The sequence below is a fragment of the Halichoeres trimaculatus genome, unplaced genomic scaffold, assembly GCF_033239565.1.
Source record: "Halichoeres trimaculatus isolate MK-OKI-2021-1 unplaced genomic scaffold, fHalTri1.1 fHalTri1_scaffold_9, whole genome shotgun sequence".
Taxonomy (NCBI): Eukaryota; Metazoa; Chordata; class Actinopteri; order Labriformes; family Labridae; genus Halichoeres; species Halichoeres trimaculatus.
Window position 1 is genome coordinate 14760403 of NW_027437188.1, and position 16172 is coordinate 14776574.

Below are 16172 nucleotides of genomic sequence, written 5' to 3' on the forward strand. Positions count from 1 at the left end.
GGACCAAAAAACAAAGGTCCAGCAGTTATTGAGTAATTTCAATGAGTCATATCAAAACACAAAATGAGTGAGTTGAGATATTGTGAAAGGATTAAACAAGCTGCTTTACATCAAAGAAGGTTCAAAGAGGTACCTTTGTTAGCTCACATCTCCGTTTCTGATACAAATATCACCTTGTTTCTCCAGGTTCTGAAGCCTCTTGGATATTTCTTTAGCATTTCTCACAGATAATACAGTGTTTTTTTTTTTTAGTGTAAAATAAAAATGAAAAAAATAAATAAATAAAAAAACAAGGGTTGTTAACAGAAACAGGATAAAACAACAAATTATTGCAAATGTCTACAAATGTTTTCTCAAACACAGTAAAGAAAAAAGCTATGATTAAAAATTAGCTTTGAACTTCCTAAGAGACTGACTGATTGACAGCATTTATTCCAAAATGGTCTAAACTGATCAGTGTCACCAAAAGTAAACAATGGTAGACTTAAAAAAAAAACTTCTGATCAAGAAATAACGCATTTCCTTTTTTTCACAAAGGCGACATAAGGTACAGCAAAGCTCTCATGTTAACATTGTGTGATGAGAAAAGCCTCTCTCAGACTTTTCTGAGCATCCTCCTGAGAGATCGTCTTCCACTCTTCGGGAATGATTGCCGGCTCCTGCTCATACTTCTGTGCAAACCTCTCGTTGAACCTCATCAACACATACCTGAAAAGAAATAAAAAGAAAAGAAAAAGCTAACTTTAGGAACATTTGCATGAAAAAAACATAGATGCTTTTAAAGCTTCAACAAACTTCATATTACCTCCAGTATGCACAGGGATTCTGGCTGTTTGGGTCCTCAGAAGAGGTGCTCCAGTCTGGGTATGAGGAGAGGAAGTCACTACATGTATCCCCCTCCATAGGCATGCTGGGCATGTCCTCACCATCGCCTGCATTTTCCTCTTCAAAGCTCGTGGGGGGATTAACACCGCACAAACAGCTGGAGTTATGAGGAAGCATGCCTTTTGGCCTGTGGAGCAGAGCCTTGTGTACCTCATGCCCCATTTCCATCAGCTCACAGGGGGCTCTGCAGCAAGGACATCTCTGCTCACAGCCTCTCACTCTGCTAAAGAGAGAGTCTTGAGGCTGGATTGGAAGAATCTGAAGGAGCTGGTTGCTGTCCACTGTTTGCAAGAACTCCTGGGCTAGGTCCAAGCGCATTGCAGCCAGTAACTCCATTAGACACTTAACAAAACGATCCCATTCTGTGGTGATATTGAAGAGAGGTCCATCAAGAGGGGCCCTGGTGACATCCACATCTCCATCTTTCTCCAACGTGAGACACACCGTCTCTAACAGCACCTTTGTCTCACTGAGCACTCCGCTGGTGCCTTCCAGAGTTTGACTCATTGCTGATGCTATCTTCCCCACAATTTCACCAAGTCTCTGTTGCCTCCATTTATTTAAGGTGGCTGATACAGAGAGGTGAGCCAGCACTGCATCCTGGATCTTTTTCTGTCTGAAGTTGTCAAAGGACAGCAAATATTCCAAGAAACTTTCAAAGCAGTCTTCCTGTAACAGCTCTTCCAGCAAGCTTTGGTGGAAAGCAAGTGGGGAATGATACTGCTTGGCGTTACCTCTGATCTCCTCTACAATATGCATCCCCAGAGGTCTGTATATGTAGTCCAAGACTGTAGGTTTGATGACCATGGAGGTGAATGCTTGAGCCATTCTCTGGCATTGATCCCTCTTCCTGAACTGGTAGATAAACTGTGCCAAGTACCTACTCTTGTTAGCAGTGATACACATCAAAAGCTCAGAGTCTTTGGCGTAGCGGTCATGTAGTGCTTGGAAGTCTTGACATGCAGCGCTACAGAGATAAACTTTCAGATCCACTTCAAAAGCTGATCTTATTTCCATGGATTTCTCCGCCAGAACTTTTTCAACATTCTTTAACAGTTCTGCGATGTAGCTGTCTGAGAAATCAGCTGTTAAGCTAGATTTGGCCACTACAAACTGGTTATACTCCTCTATGATGTTGCTGGCTACCTTTTGAGCCTCTAACCTTTGTAATCTGTTGTTATCTTCAAACATGTGCTTCAGTCTGCTGCGGTATCCAAAGTGCTCATCCTGTACCAGGAAGTTGGAAGTTGAGTTTTGACCGATATCCTCCAGCTTTTTCAAGTGTTTCTGGAGCCCCCGACTGATTAGATTCTCTTTCAGGATATCAGACACTCTTGCTGTGATGTCTTCACGTTCTGATGGCCTGAAATCAAAGCTGGACACTGTTTTTTTCCAAACAATCTCAAATTCTTCTTCTACTTCTGAATCTTCAAGGAGAACTTGAGTCAATTTGCTGATCTCTAAGAGTGCACTAAGCTTGGATTCTTGTTCTTGTACCAATAAGGTCTCAAGGTTTTGCAACTGTGTTGAAGAACAATGGTTCTCTGTTGCGTTTTCAAGTCTTTTGCTTATTGTTTCAGTCACCTGCTCCTGGAGTTCATCTAAATCCCTGGTTAGAATTGGCCTGAATGTGTACGTTTTGAGAACTTCATCTTCTGTCAAATGTGAGTCAACTTTGGACCTGATTTTGTCAACCTCTGTTTTGATTTCCTCTCTGGATTCATCCTTTAACTCATCCAGGAGGTCGTTTTGTACTTTAGGGTCCAGAGCCTTTGCCTTTGTGGCAAAGATTTTCTTTGTTGCCTCCATGAGCCAATTCTCCATGTGATCCAGAAAATGATCCTTCCACTGCGAAAGCTCTGTGCACAAGAGAGAAAAGGCTAAAGCTATATCAGTATCTTGCAGACTAACGGAGAAGGATGCTCTCACCGCATCCCAAACAGCACACAAACGGCAGAAAAACTCAGGCAGGCCTGTAGCTTCTGATTTCAGTGCGCAATTCTTCAGTGCCCCCAATAGATTCTGTTTGAGTTTCAACACAGCCTTACTGTAATGTTCATCGACTGGTTGAGAGAGAGAAATGTTGTACCAAGGCCCTCTGACATAGTTGATACTGCTTGGGGTCTTGGCATGGTGGTGGTCGGTATTGTCAGTTTCTCCATCCCCAGTCTCAGTCTGAAGCATCTCAGAGACACGCTTCAACTGTGATGCCAGTAGTGCGCTATCAAGTCCTTCATCCTGCGCAAGGATTTGGCAAATGGGAATGGAGGCAGATTCTTTGATACGCAAGAGAGCGTTGACTACCACAGAGAAGTTAGTTTCAGACTCAGAACTACCATGTGAAGAAATGTTGTACATTAAAACATTGCTGAGTCCTGTTGCAACAGTGGCCATTTCGTTGTCATGGATAAGTGCTCTTTTGTTGTCATGAGGCTTTGAGCAGAGACCTTCTACATCAATCAACATCAGTAAATCACACCCCATTTCCTCTCTGAGGTATTCAGGGAGACACAAGGGGGCCATATACAGTCCTCTGGTGGATCTTTTCCTCCCCTCAGGAAATGTCACTCCAAACAGTGCAGAAAGAACCTCAGCATTTTTAGCATGATGTACTCCAAGGTTTGTCAGAACTCGAGTCCTGCAACGGTCTTGAGGTAGGCGACGTTTTAGCTCTGCGAAGATGCAGCCGAGCCAACGGGTGGGAATGTTGGAGGCATCTCCGTCCATCAGTTCAAGAGGAATTCCATAAAGAAGAAGGTCTGTTGCTAAACCAGGGAGACGCAACACACTGTGGCTCCCGCTACCAGGGCTGATGTGTGTTAGCTCAAAAATTAGACCCATCTCACGCAAGAAGTGTTCAAGCCCCAACCACGGTGTGTTGAGCTCCCGGGGCTGTGAAGCTTCAGAGGGAACATCTGGGGAAGTTTGTTGCTTGTTTGTTGCAGAAGGAGCCGAATCTGGCTCCGCTTGTGTCAGCTCTGGTCCATCTTTCTGTGTTACATTTTCTTCAGACTCTGAAAGGGAATTGTGGTCAACAGTGTCTGAATCCACAGTGTGTTTGTTGTTTCTGTTAACCTCTTCGTTCTTCTCATCTGACGCCATGCAAAACTGCTGCTCGATGAGCGGATCAGGACTATGCTCAAGATCATCTTTCTGTTGTGGCTGTGGTTCTACAGACTCCTCTGTGGACTTTTGTAAACTCTGCTCTTCATGGTTTAAATCTAAATGTTGAGCCGAAGCTTCTTGTTCAGCATCTATGAGCTGCTCTTCAGCATCTTCTTCTTCAAATGTTGAATCTGTGCAGAAGCTATCACTTTCCTCCAGTGTCTCATTGGCTCCAATTTCAAGCTCATCAGAATTTTCAGGCACAGCATCTTTCGTTTGCAGATTTGTGAATAAATCTTGTGGTTTGTGTTTTTCAGTTTGTATCAGAGAAAGTTTCAGCTTCATCCAAGTGAGAAAACAAGATCTCTCTACTTTGTCAGCTCCAAAAAGAACATCAGTGAAAACCTTCATTGCTGGTGTCATTTTGTAGCTGCTCAATGCCACCAGGATGTCTTTTTTATCTTGTTGCATTTGAGGGCTGATACTTTTACCATCTTTTTTCTTTGTTTTTTCTTCCTTTTCTATTCTGGCCAGTTTGCTCCACAATGCACCCTGCAGAGGCAGCTGTTCTCTTTTAAATTTGGCAGATCCTTCTTCTAAACCTTTCAGTACTTCCTCTGCTTTGGCCATTGCCTTTTTACAAACTGTACCCTCATCTATGTTCAGGCCAAGCTCCTCTGCTAGTTTCGCTGCTTCCTCGAGTGTAACAAGATTTTGTTGATCTGCCAGGAGATCTTTCAGGGTGTCAGACAGCCGACCACACAGTCCCTCCTCACTCAGAACATTCCCCTGGAGGACTGATCTTTCAGAGAGCCCCAAGCTTTCACAGAGTTTCTGATCAGCAAACTCAACAACCCTGTTGTCGTGTTTCTCAGTGTCTGAAAAGTCAATCAATATTAACTTTCTTGACATTTGTTTGCAGGAAGCAAGAAGTTGTTTATCTTTTTCTCTAAGATCTCCACAGAAAACAACAACAGCTGAAGAAGCCTGGCATATAAGGCTGAGGTGTTTCTCATGTGTGCTGGCGTCACCACGTAAGTTAGATAGGACCACAGGGACAGAAAACACATCAATTGACGGGTCTCCGGTTGGAAGATACCACCCAATCTCTACCAAGCCATTTGAGAGTCTTCTGGGAAGCTGTCCCCCATCCATCTCCCTGTGGAGAAACATTTCCCGTGGAGAATCGGGTCCACTTATAATCTTGTTCAGCACTTGTGATTTGGATACACCACAGCGGCCAAGCTTCACACAAGAAATCATTGGCATGTATGTACTTGCCAAATCCCCTTCCTGTATCTTGCTGTTGGTGTCTGAGGAGGGAGACCTCCACTGGCTCCAAACACTTCTCAAAGGCCACAGGAGGAAGTTACTGGGTTCATCTGGATCTATGTTTGGAAGAACCAGAGGCACAGCAAACTGGCACTGCACCATGCGCACCGTCATCTCCTGCTGCAGAAAAGAATTGGCAGACATATAGACAGCTGACACTAAATCAAGGGGGTTTATGTCACATTGGCTTTCTTCTCCAAAACCATTGATCATTCCTTCAGGTGAGTGGTCGCCATTGGTCAGAACATTGTCTTGAACTTTGTAGCAAGGACTGCGGGCATCTGGACTCAGCTGCCAAAGGCGTTGGAGGAAAGCACTTGGCAGATCCTTTGACTCAACAGGAGCTTGGGTGTCAAGATTCCAAGTACTGATGTCCAACATGGATGCAGGGTCAAGTGGTTTAGTCCAGAAAGCCTCCAGGCCAAGCTTATTGAGAACCTCTGTCTGAGCATTCTCTTTTAAAGGTTCTTTTTTGAAAGAAAAAGACAAAAAAAATTATTAAGACTGTGAAAAGGAACCTTTTTATCTTCAGCAGCAGTCTGGTTTCATCAAATGTAAAGTTAAAGCTCCTGTGAGAAACAGTTTCTTTTGTTTTAATTTTGGTGCTTCCAGCAGACAGTCTTCAGTATCTTGTCTTAGACAAGAAAGTATTTTTTCTTTCTTTCTTTCTTTCTTTCTTTCTTTCTTTCTTTCTTTCTTTCTTTTAAAAGACCTTATCCTGATGTATCAAACAGTCAAAAGTATAACCGAACAATTATCTTTGCTGAGACAAATGTAAAACAAAGCCCTTCTGGCAATTTTCCTTTCTTGACACCTTCCCCATTGCAGCAGGAAGAAACATGAAAAATGAAGAATAAATAAAAAAGATAACTCCAAAATAAAATAATTATGATGATGAAAAGTCCCCTCAATGATGGTTCAGTTTTCTTTTTGAGGTCATAAATAGGCAACGATTGCAGTGAGTTTTAAGGTCAACTGGAAAGTCCTCACAGGAGCTTTGATTATTATATGATCTAGAAAGAACATAATTTCTGTCTCTTATAGAAATGTATTAAATGTTCCAATTTTGAACAAATAAATAAAGGTGTCTTTTACAAAATAATTTCAGAATCATGTTTTAACCGTTTTAAGAAAAAGTCTTTATCTATTTTTGTGCGGTGGGTTAATTAACAAGCTGTTACACCTCAGTTCAAGGTTCCAACTTGATAATCAAACAAACAGACGTGATCCCCAAAACAGACCATCAAAATTACAGTGTCATTTTCAACTTAATTTTCCCTCCCTGCCACAGACTCAGTGATTATTATTGGGTTAATACAATACTACAAACCCAGTCAGTGTCTTTTGTTGAACTTAACGGTTTTCTGATTCCAAAGTTACTCATGATTTAAGTTCAGAAGTTCGCAAGAGCCTGTCTAACTTATTATCTTTAACTGATAACACTTGTGCTGATAATGGTACAATTCCCCATAATCAATTTTGGTTCTGTCTTATAAATTTGTCACATTATAACATAAAGATAAGATTTATCAGTTTTTCTTTCAAAACTGTGCTTTCAAACCCCTGAATTCATAATTACAATTGATAAAACAATTGTTCATGATTAACTTGTGATTTTAGCATTTCTTATACATATTCACATACTTTTAGCAGCAAATGGGCTTGCGTGATGCAAATTAATAATTATTATTACTGCAAGACTCAAATGAAAAAGGCCTCCACTGACTAGAAAAATTTCCAGATTCTAAATTTTCCTTTAAGATATGTAATGCTCCAAAATTAACTAAAAACATAAGATGGAAAACTTAAGCCCCATGCGCAACAACTAGTCAGCACACTGACTGGGGTCTAACATTAATTTATTCTGCTAATTAACAGTCCTGAAGGTTAACTGAAAACTCTGTTTTGGTAAGCAGAGAAACATAAAAAATGGACCTTACACACTGGCCAGGACACTCTTGTAAAAGAGGTTTGAATCTCAATGAGGCTTTCCTGGTTGAATCATTTTTAAATGAATTAAATAAGATTAAAAATGTCACACAGAGTTATGGTGCCTTACTTTTCATACAAAAATGTCAACATGGTTAGTTTTTTAACTGGGTCAGGGGAAACTTTTGGCAAGATGCTCTTGCACTGCCAGTGCATTCTGCCAGTGGTTGGTACTTGCGGCATACTCCACCCCCTCACAAACAGAAAAACAACCTGTTCACATCAAAGTAAAGACTCAGGTGTCGTGCAGTGAACCATCTCGGGCTTTAAAGTTTAACTTCCTGCTCTAAAGGCATGTTTCTTAGTCTCATTCCTCTCAGGGAAATTGTTGTCTGCTAGCTTTTTACAACCACTAGCATCAGAGAGCTACATTGGAAAGCAACAGGATAAGAGCTCCACATGGTAGTTTAGTCCACAGAGCTTGATGTAAACCACGCAAAGCTTGGTCTCCACAGAAACATTTTAACCAGTCATAGGAGAGTATAGAACAATGCTGTAACCTGCACCAACTTGTACTAACAACACCCTGCTGTTGGTCTGAGTTGAAGTTTTTGCAGACCATAATACCATAGTCTCATATTAACAACACAGAAAAGAGGTTCCACCCTGTGGTTCTACTTGGTACTACAGTTATTTCTCCTCTGCCACTGACAGTCACAGCAGGCTGTGGGTCATGTCACTGACATAGACTGTGTATTAACAACAACACAGAACATGTGTGTACCAACCATGCATATAAACTGTCATTATAAGGAGGAATAACTTGACAGCCCTAAATGAAATTGGTTTCAAGTTTTTTCTACTGCATCTCTCCTCTGTAAAAAGTTTCAATGTTTTTTTTGTTTTTTTTCCCATGATCTGGTGATCTGAGCTATGTGATTATTATCAGTTTTGTGTAATAAGCCATGGATGTTAACCTTATCATAACTCATCATAATACAGTACCGCCTAAGCAGTACTGCCGCCCAAAGATTTGTGTAACTAATTTTAGAGAAATAATTTACCATTTACAATTTTTCAGCACTTCAAATACACTAAAACATAGAAACACATAGGTTTAACATATAAATAATCTCCTGGTAGCTTGAGACAGACAGCTTCTCTCTGTAATTGTTCAACTGTTCAGATCCTATTAGATCTTGGTATGGCATTTGACCGGGACATCCTATTACAGGGACTTGAACACTTAAAGGGACCGCATTAAGATGATTTAAATCCTATTCATCAGATTATTCTCAGGTTGTTCTTGTAATCAGCATGCCAAAGCTAGTCAGTTCCACAGTGCTTGAGCTCAAACCAGTTATATTCTTATGCTCAAGGAAGTCATAGTGCCGTATTACCCCCCACAACACCACCGCTGTGGACTGTCTCCTGCTTGTCATACTTTAAGTCCACCAAGGTGTTCATTCTGGGCACATTCTATGTTTTCTTAGGCTAGCATAGCCAAAGACAACATTCCTTTACATTACATGATGAATGACAGCTTGACTGAACCCTGTCTACTTGTTATACAGCATTATAAAGAAAGTTCAGAAAAGATCCACTCATTATGAAACAAACAAAACGTCTTAGAGAACTTACTTTTCTTTTTGCTGCTCAGCCTCTTTGGTAACTTGACCGACATGATGAATGCAGCAGCGTGTCTTTCCTCTTCTTTTTAGATGGCTTTTTGTGCGCTGGTCAGCCACTTATCATATGAAGTGTTGTCTGGAAACCTGTGATTAAAATTCATAATGTAAACATGACTGGCCTACAAAAGCAGCAAAAAAAATCAAAAGTACCACAAAATCCTCTTTGTGTGCATCTCCTTTAATCACATGTGTCTGTGAAAACCTCAGTCCCTCTCTCAAGGTTGTTGTCTGCTGTAGCCAGCTGTCTTACCGATCTAGGCAATTTGGAAAGAACAGAAATTCTGGTTTGTCCTGACTTTCATCTCCTTGATTCACTTCACTGAACCAAAAAGCTCTTCCTTGATTTGTTTCTCCTTTCTCTGTTATAAAAACTGGTTCACGACAGGCTGAACATAATAGGCTGGTAAATTTGCTGCTACTCAGATCGAGAAGTCGGACGGATAAATCATCTCATCAGGTGTCTATTTATTTTTTTATTTTTTTAACCATAACAGCTCCTCAAATTCAACTCTCCATTGAGATTGGCTGGCTCTCTTGTTTCCTGTTTTAATAAACTAGATACATGCTGTATAGTAAAAGTGTTTTGTTGACTGTCAAAGTAAACATCATAACTGTTAGCAAAGAAAGTGGTTATGTAAAAGATTACATGTTTTTAATTGTATGTCACTGTTTGTGACCTATGAAGAAATGTGTGCATCTCTTACTCAGCCCATGGCTTGAGGAAAATATTGCAGATTCGTTCACTTCATTTGACAAATATATGAATAAATTAACGTGAAGAATTGAATATATAAGTCATAGAGTACCTTTGTTTCTGATAAGTTTCATACAAAACTTAGAATCCCTACCTTTGGTTCCTCATTGAATTCTTGGTCATGAACAAGTATCCTCTCATAAGATCAGTCACCAGGCCGGTGTCTGTCTCTCTGAGAGGAGCTCTTATACCTGTCTACTTGGTGACAAGACACATTCCTTTCCCCTCCCATAAGAGCAAAATGAACATCAGTTAAATTCACAAACACACACTCACAGGACACACCAAGAAACAAGTGACACTTGTGATTCTGTGGAACCATCTACACGACAGACTTGATTCTCAGATAACAACAACCCGTGTCTGTCTGTCAAAGCTGAGAGCCTGTTAAGATGTTGCACTCTCCTGCACAAAGGATTATCATTGGTGTACAAGGGTCACCGATGAGGCCACAGACAATGACGCACTCCTTTGTCATGTGTGATCACTCATGTATTTATATCTGATCAGGCCAAAGACGAAGCAAACTGGAGCTTCCTTTTCTTCACAGCCCACCTCCACAGTGGTGTGTTTGACCTCAAACAGCACATAAAACTCTGTTATGATTCTGTTATGCTCTCAGCCTCTTACTTTGATTTGGTTTCATTATTCAGACCTAAAGAACTTAAACTGAGCTGTTTGTATTTGTATTTTTTTTGTTTTATTTTTTGCTAGGTGCCGCCCTGTTGGCTATGGCTGCCTTTTGCAGCAGCTCTCTCTTCTTTGTCTGTTTCTTGTGATTTTTTTGTCTCTTTTCTTAAACTTTGTATTTGGAGTGGATCATTATTTTGTTTGGCTCATTTGTTGGCAAAAAACTTGTTGTGGCCTCAGGGATATTTTTACTACTTTTTCTCCTGTGTTTGTCTGGAGATCCTACATGTAACCATGGCTGCACTGTTTACATGTAAACTCAGCTGTTAGCAGCCTGTAGCATGTCAGCGCTAACTGGTGTAAGGCCTGATGTCTTCCCACAAGGTGAGGAGAAGGAGGTGAGGACGTCGTGCTGGTTCTCAGGTGTGAGCTAAGAAGTGACGACATGGATCTGTCCTTCCATCCATGTCATCACTGGGAACGTAAGATCTATCTCCAAAAAGATGAACAAGCTAGCCATGCTAACCCAGCAACAGAGGGAATACCAGAGGGCAGAGTAGCATTACGCTATTCTCAGACATGGCTAATGGAGCTAACATCAGACACCAACGCCACATTGGAAGAGCTTCACCTGCTGTGAGCAGACAGGATCCAGGAGACAGAGATGGAGCATGACTGAAGAAGCTCAGTCCTGGACCCTGTGGAGGTGGAGGCTGGCTGAACTGGAGAATGATGGACAAGCTGTCATCATCTATTTTCTTATGGACCTTTTTGCACTTTCTCTGCACTTTCTTACTTTTGTTTTCTTGATTGCTACTGTGACTTCAATTTAGTTGTACTTGTTACAATGACAATAAAGTTCTATTCTATTCTATTCTATTCTATTCTATTCTATTCTATTCTATTCTATTCTATTCTGTTCTGTTCTGTTCTATTGTTGCATTAATACAATTAAGGAAGAGGATTCCTTTCCTTGGTTTTATTTGGAATTACTTCCTGGTAATTGGAAGCTTTTATAGTAATTGTTGAAGATTTTAACAACAGGAAAATGAAATATTGATATTTACTTTCTCTTTTTTAAGAAAGTCTGGATCTCTTCACTGCTGGAGAGGTGACCACTCACCTGCAGGCTAAGACTTGTGTGAGAAAAAGATTACTGCATCTCTATTTCTGTCCTGCAAAGCTCTTTAGCAGCCTTCCACTCATGTGTCCCAGACTGTGAGAATAAAGTTTGTGTGTGTGTGTGTGTGTGTGTTTGTGTGTGTGGGCATGTCTGTGTTTTAGCCAGCAGGTGTGTGTGTGTACACCTGACAAACTTGAGTGAGTGGACAAACTCAACCCTGTGTGTTTGATTGTCCTTCACTAGCTCACACAGCTCTCCTGAGGACTAACTTTCCAGCAGCAGGAGCGAGGAAACTAACAGCGAACTGAGCAGAACAAACAGAACATTAAGGAATTATCGAGACTGAAGAAGGAAAGTGGTCAAGATGTTGATAACCATGCTAACAGCCATGTATGTGATGGTCAGAGTCGTGGAATCGGTAAGATGATCATGACAAGAGATTGAACAGAAGTAGATGTCTTGTTGATAAAAACTGTATGAAATGATACTTAGCATTAGTTAAACCTGCTGCTTTCTTTGAAGGTATTCATATCAAAGGTGATGCTCTGGCAAATACCCTATAGTTTGGCTGTAAGCAACACTGTCATGTTCTCTTTTTGCAGGTTTTCACTGCTGATTAAAAATCAAGGTTTATATTTGAAATGTACCAAGGTTGATGTTAGAACAGGAGATCAAATTAGTGCCTGGAAAATATGACAAAATACAAATACAATCAATGTGATGTTAATCCAAATAAGTCATGTGATTTATGTTACACTCTTCTCTGCTTATTATCAAACACCCCAAATTGAAATTTCGAGTACATGTGGGGTAGATCTGCTGTGAGAAGCCAAGATACACCAGGTATAACAATAATGCAAGTAGACCAACCTGATATAAACTATTGACTGTTATTTTCAGACATGTGAGTGAGAGCAGCTCAGAGAAATAAAAATAAACCTTCACACCCACAGATGAGTTTTGCTGTTGCTTGTGTTTCACTGCACACTTGTGCACTTTTAACCTCAGAGTCCTTTCACTTTCAGATAGGGACGAGGTTCGCAAGAGAGCAGGACCCATTACCATACTTGGTGTCCCAGCCGTTACCGTGGCAGGTCCACTCTGTGTCGCACAGCCGGAGGAGCAGCAAAGCAGAGGAGGTCAGTCAGAAGCAAAATCTGCACAATCAGTAAAGAAGACCCCCCACAGTCTGTCTCTTTTACACTCACAGCCTAAGAGTCCTCACTCTGCTGGACAGCGAGGTGCTCTGCTAGGGCCTCTGTCTTACTTAATACTCAAAGGCAGCTTGACTCAGCATGTGAGCGTGTAAGCCTGGTCACATGTTTGGCGTTTGTTTTTAGTCTCTCAGACAAGGACTGCCAAGGAAATCAGGGGAAAAGATACTTAAGACACCATTTATAAGCACAATCTGATTAATGTAGTAAAACAAAGTCCAGGTTTGAATCAGACTTTGATAAATACCATAAATTGAGTAAAAAGGCTTTAATAGAAATCAATATTGTCACAGTATCGTCAGGCCTTCATGGAGGAGTACTGGACTAAAACATTCGCCAGTTTTTATATACTATAGACATACATGAGCATGGGTTATTCATCTCAGAAGTTTTTGCCAAACTGAAAGTTACTGTTTTGACAGTCACTTTTAACCTATACCTTTTGTACAGATGAGCAGTAAGAGAAAAACAGAGTGCTGAAATGAAAAAGCAAGAACACATCAGAGAAACCGCAGGAGGTTCACAACAAGAGCAGAGAAGAAACACATTTCTGTCACATCACTGAGGAGATAATTGACCTTATTAACAAGGTCATGGAGCCTGTGTGTTGGATTGAACACATGCCAGCAGCCAAGCAGACTGGTAAGCAGGCTAACGTGGTCCAGTCTTGCAGCCTGTTGCTTTTCTGGCGCTGCTGTGTTCAAGCACTAATCCCAATCAAGGGGATTTAACCCCAGAGGTCATTCCTCTGACTGCAGGTAGAAAAGGACACATATTCACTCAGGTGCAGTCACACATGTGCATTATATTTAACATTATGTAAAAGCAAGTCGCAGAAAAAGCTTGTGTGACAATCCCTTTGCATTCTTACAGTGGAATGTGAACAATTTTTCAGTCAAGGTCTAGATAAGATGTGACATTGATTTTGAGCATTCCTCCAACATATCATATCGTGCATCTTGCGCACCACGTAAAATCAGATTTCTCCATTTGCGTCAGCAGAGGTGTCCCCTACCAGAGCGACAACTTCCTGTGGTGAAAATGAAGCAAAGGCTGAAGCAAAAACATGCAGTACTTCAAGTTTCTACCAGGGCTGGATCAAAAAGCTAAAGAAGCTTCATAAGAGCCGCTCTTCAAAGCAGAAATAAACAATTTTACTGCTTGATGAAATAAATAAGTTTGGTCTGTATGTTAGGGAGGCTCTGAAATGAGTTTTTTGCTAAATGTTTGAGTTGATGTCTAAATCCTGATGAACAGAAAACTAACAGTAAGCAAAACTTACTGAAAACAGCTAACCACACGATCACAGTGTGTAAGTACTTAGTGTTAAAATAGTTTGCACCATTGCAAACATTAGTAAAGCCAGTGTTTCTTAGTCACTATCTTGGTAAGAGATTATACGTTTTTTGATGCGCTTCTCAAAAAGTCCAGTGTGTAACCTGAGGTTATTCATTCATTGATCCAAAGGAAATACTCGGGTACAGACAACTTTCTTTCGATATATGTGTGAACCGTGAAGACTATAAGCAGTAAAATCTGTATGCTCTACCCATTGCCCAAATCACTACTTCATCTGTCCCCCTTTTGTAATATCTATCTTCTGGTTTACCTAAAGTGCCCCCTGAAGTGATTGTGTAAGTGACAAAAAGAAAAAAAAAACTCAAACAACCCTACGTAAAATGTCTCAAATAGACAGCCCCACCAGACTTCAGTCCTCTTTGCAGAATAATATCCAGAAGCCTAAATATTTCTTCAGTTTCAGCTCCAGTTAGTCGAGTGGTGAAATTACAGTTCAACCATAATCAGACTACAATCAACTTTATCTCCATTTTCTAGATTAAAAAAAAAAAAGTCATGTTCTACAAGCAGCAATCTGTCATCAGTACCTGTTTATATCTGGGTAGTAGTGCAATGTGGCATAGTGGAACTCAAGTCAGTCCAGGGCAGCTGCTCTACAGCCAAAACAACTCATGCCTGATGAACAGTGGTGACTTTTTATCAGTTTATTAACAAGCACAGTCCTACTCTGGACTTCTTTTCCTTATTTGTGAAAGGACTTTTTTTTTTTATCAACCAAGCTTATCCCTTTTGGTTGTAAGCTAAGATTTGTGAATAGGGGCATATCTCGAACAAACAGGCAAATTGATCCACTCCAACGATCTCCACTTTATTGCCTTTGATCAAGAGTACTGGGGCATTAGCTGAAGTCAGCATTTCCAATAAGGTGGCACCATCACTTGGCTTCATATTCCTTTATTTAAGACTGCATCAGTGTTTTTCTTTTTTGTTTCTTTTACAGTTTGATGGCCTCAGGAGGAACAGCATAGGTGTATATCGAAAGAGTGAGTACTTCACTGAGCTGATGTTCATGTCTCCAATTTCCCAGCTGTAGTTACTTTTGTTGTTAAGCTAAAAGTTTGGAGGTTTTACTGTAAACTGATATAAAACCTTGATCTGAGAAAAACATTTATAAGCGCGCCATACTTTTGAACTCTATCAGTGCTACACACCATGTCTTATAGGTTTTACCTTTGTCTCTCTTACCCTGTGTCCCATCCGGCTCAGACTCCAATGCCAGCAATGGTACATGCCCAGTGCCCCCTGTTCCCCCACTCAGCCCTGTGGAGGTGGAGAAGGCGGCTGCCACCATCCAGACTCACTTCAGGAAGTTTCAACAGAAGAAACAAAAGAATGGAAAGTAAAAGAGCAGAGTGTGGTGTGGTGTGGTGATGGTGATGGTGCCACAAGTAGGTGTGAGGTGTGGATTCACCAAAAATGAAAAACTTCTGTAATGACGCACACATACATCCCAGCTATGTTTTGAATAAGTAGAGCCGCTGGCTGCGTGACACAGTATAAACTGTGACACACAGCAATAGTCAACATTTAATTCATTATATGTAATACCTTATTCAGAATGTGTCTGAATATAATGTGAATATATTAGTGTGTGAATGTGAGTGTGACTGTGAGTAATATACTGATGACCAGTGTTTTGATCATGTAAATAAGAAAAATGTTTTATTACTGGTCAACATTGTGGATCTCCTGAAATGTATATATATCTCTAAACAAATTAAATACATGCCAATAATAGCCAGTATTTGTTTTATTGCAACACAACTCCCTCTAGTGGTTTTTGCAGAAAGTGACTTTTTGTTTGTATCGTTTTTTTTCTTTGTTTTTTTTTTTTCAGTGTTTCTTTCAAAATATAAAAACCCTCTAAAAAATGAAACTTTTGCAAACCAATCAGCAGCCAGTCACAGCGCATACCCTGCCTTTTTTTTTCTTGTTCACCAAAGATTGTGTAATGAATGGTGATGAAATAAATAAAAAGTTGTATTTGGAAACATACAGTACACTGTGATGTGTCTTACTGCAGTAAGAAGACGGTCCAGAAAAAACAACAACGTATAAATGAGCCGGTCTGCATATATTTAAACTGTAATTTATTTTTTAGTGTGTGTGTTGTTTTCAAAGTGTCTTATGGGACAATTTAAATCTAATGG

At 40.4% G+C, this 16172-nt stretch overlaps 2 protein-coding genes across 2 annotated transcripts in view; one reads left to right on the top strand and one right to left on the bottom strand.

Moving 5' to 3' along the window:
- Nucleotides 1-15445, top strand: part of LOC141797348 (uncharacterized) — a 41216-nt gene extending 25771 nt beyond the window's left edge. The window contains exons 2-6 of the mRNA XM_074678653.1: nt 11409-11467; nt 11693-11867; nt 12475-12588; nt 14963-15005; nt 15229-15445. Of these exons, the coding sequence (XP_074534754.1) occupies nt 11814-11867; nt 12475-12588; nt 14963-15005; nt 15229-15365 (348 nt within the window). The 5' untranslated portion in view covers nt 11409-11467; nt 11693-11813 and the 3' untranslated portion in view covers nt 15366-15445. The remainder of the gene's footprint in view (nt 1-11408; nt 11468-11692; nt 11868-12474; nt 12589-14962; nt 15006-15228) is intronic.
- gvin1l2 (GTPase, very large interferon inducible 1-like 2) lies at nt 567-8935 on the bottom strand. Its single transcript, XM_074678913.1, has 4 exons — nt 8893-8935; nt 4175-5789; nt 806-3808; nt 567-708 (listed from the first exon to the last, which is right to left on the bottom strand). The coding sequence occupies exons 1-4, from the start codon at nt 8933-8935 to the stop codon at nt 567-569; spliced, it is 4803 nt and encodes a 1600-aa protein (XP_074535014.1).
- Nucleotides 15446-16172: the final 727 nt, after the last annotated feature.

Excerpts from the sequence above, each read along its gene's own strand:
- gvin1l2 (XM_074678913.1), bottom strand. The coding sequence starts at position 8,935 with ATGTCGGTCAAGTTACCAAAGAGGCTGAGCAGCAAAAAGAAAA. Across the intron at positions 5,790-8,892 it reads GCTGAGCAGCAAAAAGAAAA|AACCTTTAAAAGAGAATGCT; the intron begins GTAAGTTCTCTA and ends CTTTCAAAAAAG. Across the intron at positions 709-805 it reads AATCCCTGTGCATACTGGAG|GTATGTGTTGATGAGGTTCA; the intron begins GTAATATGAAGT and ends ATTTCTTTTCAG.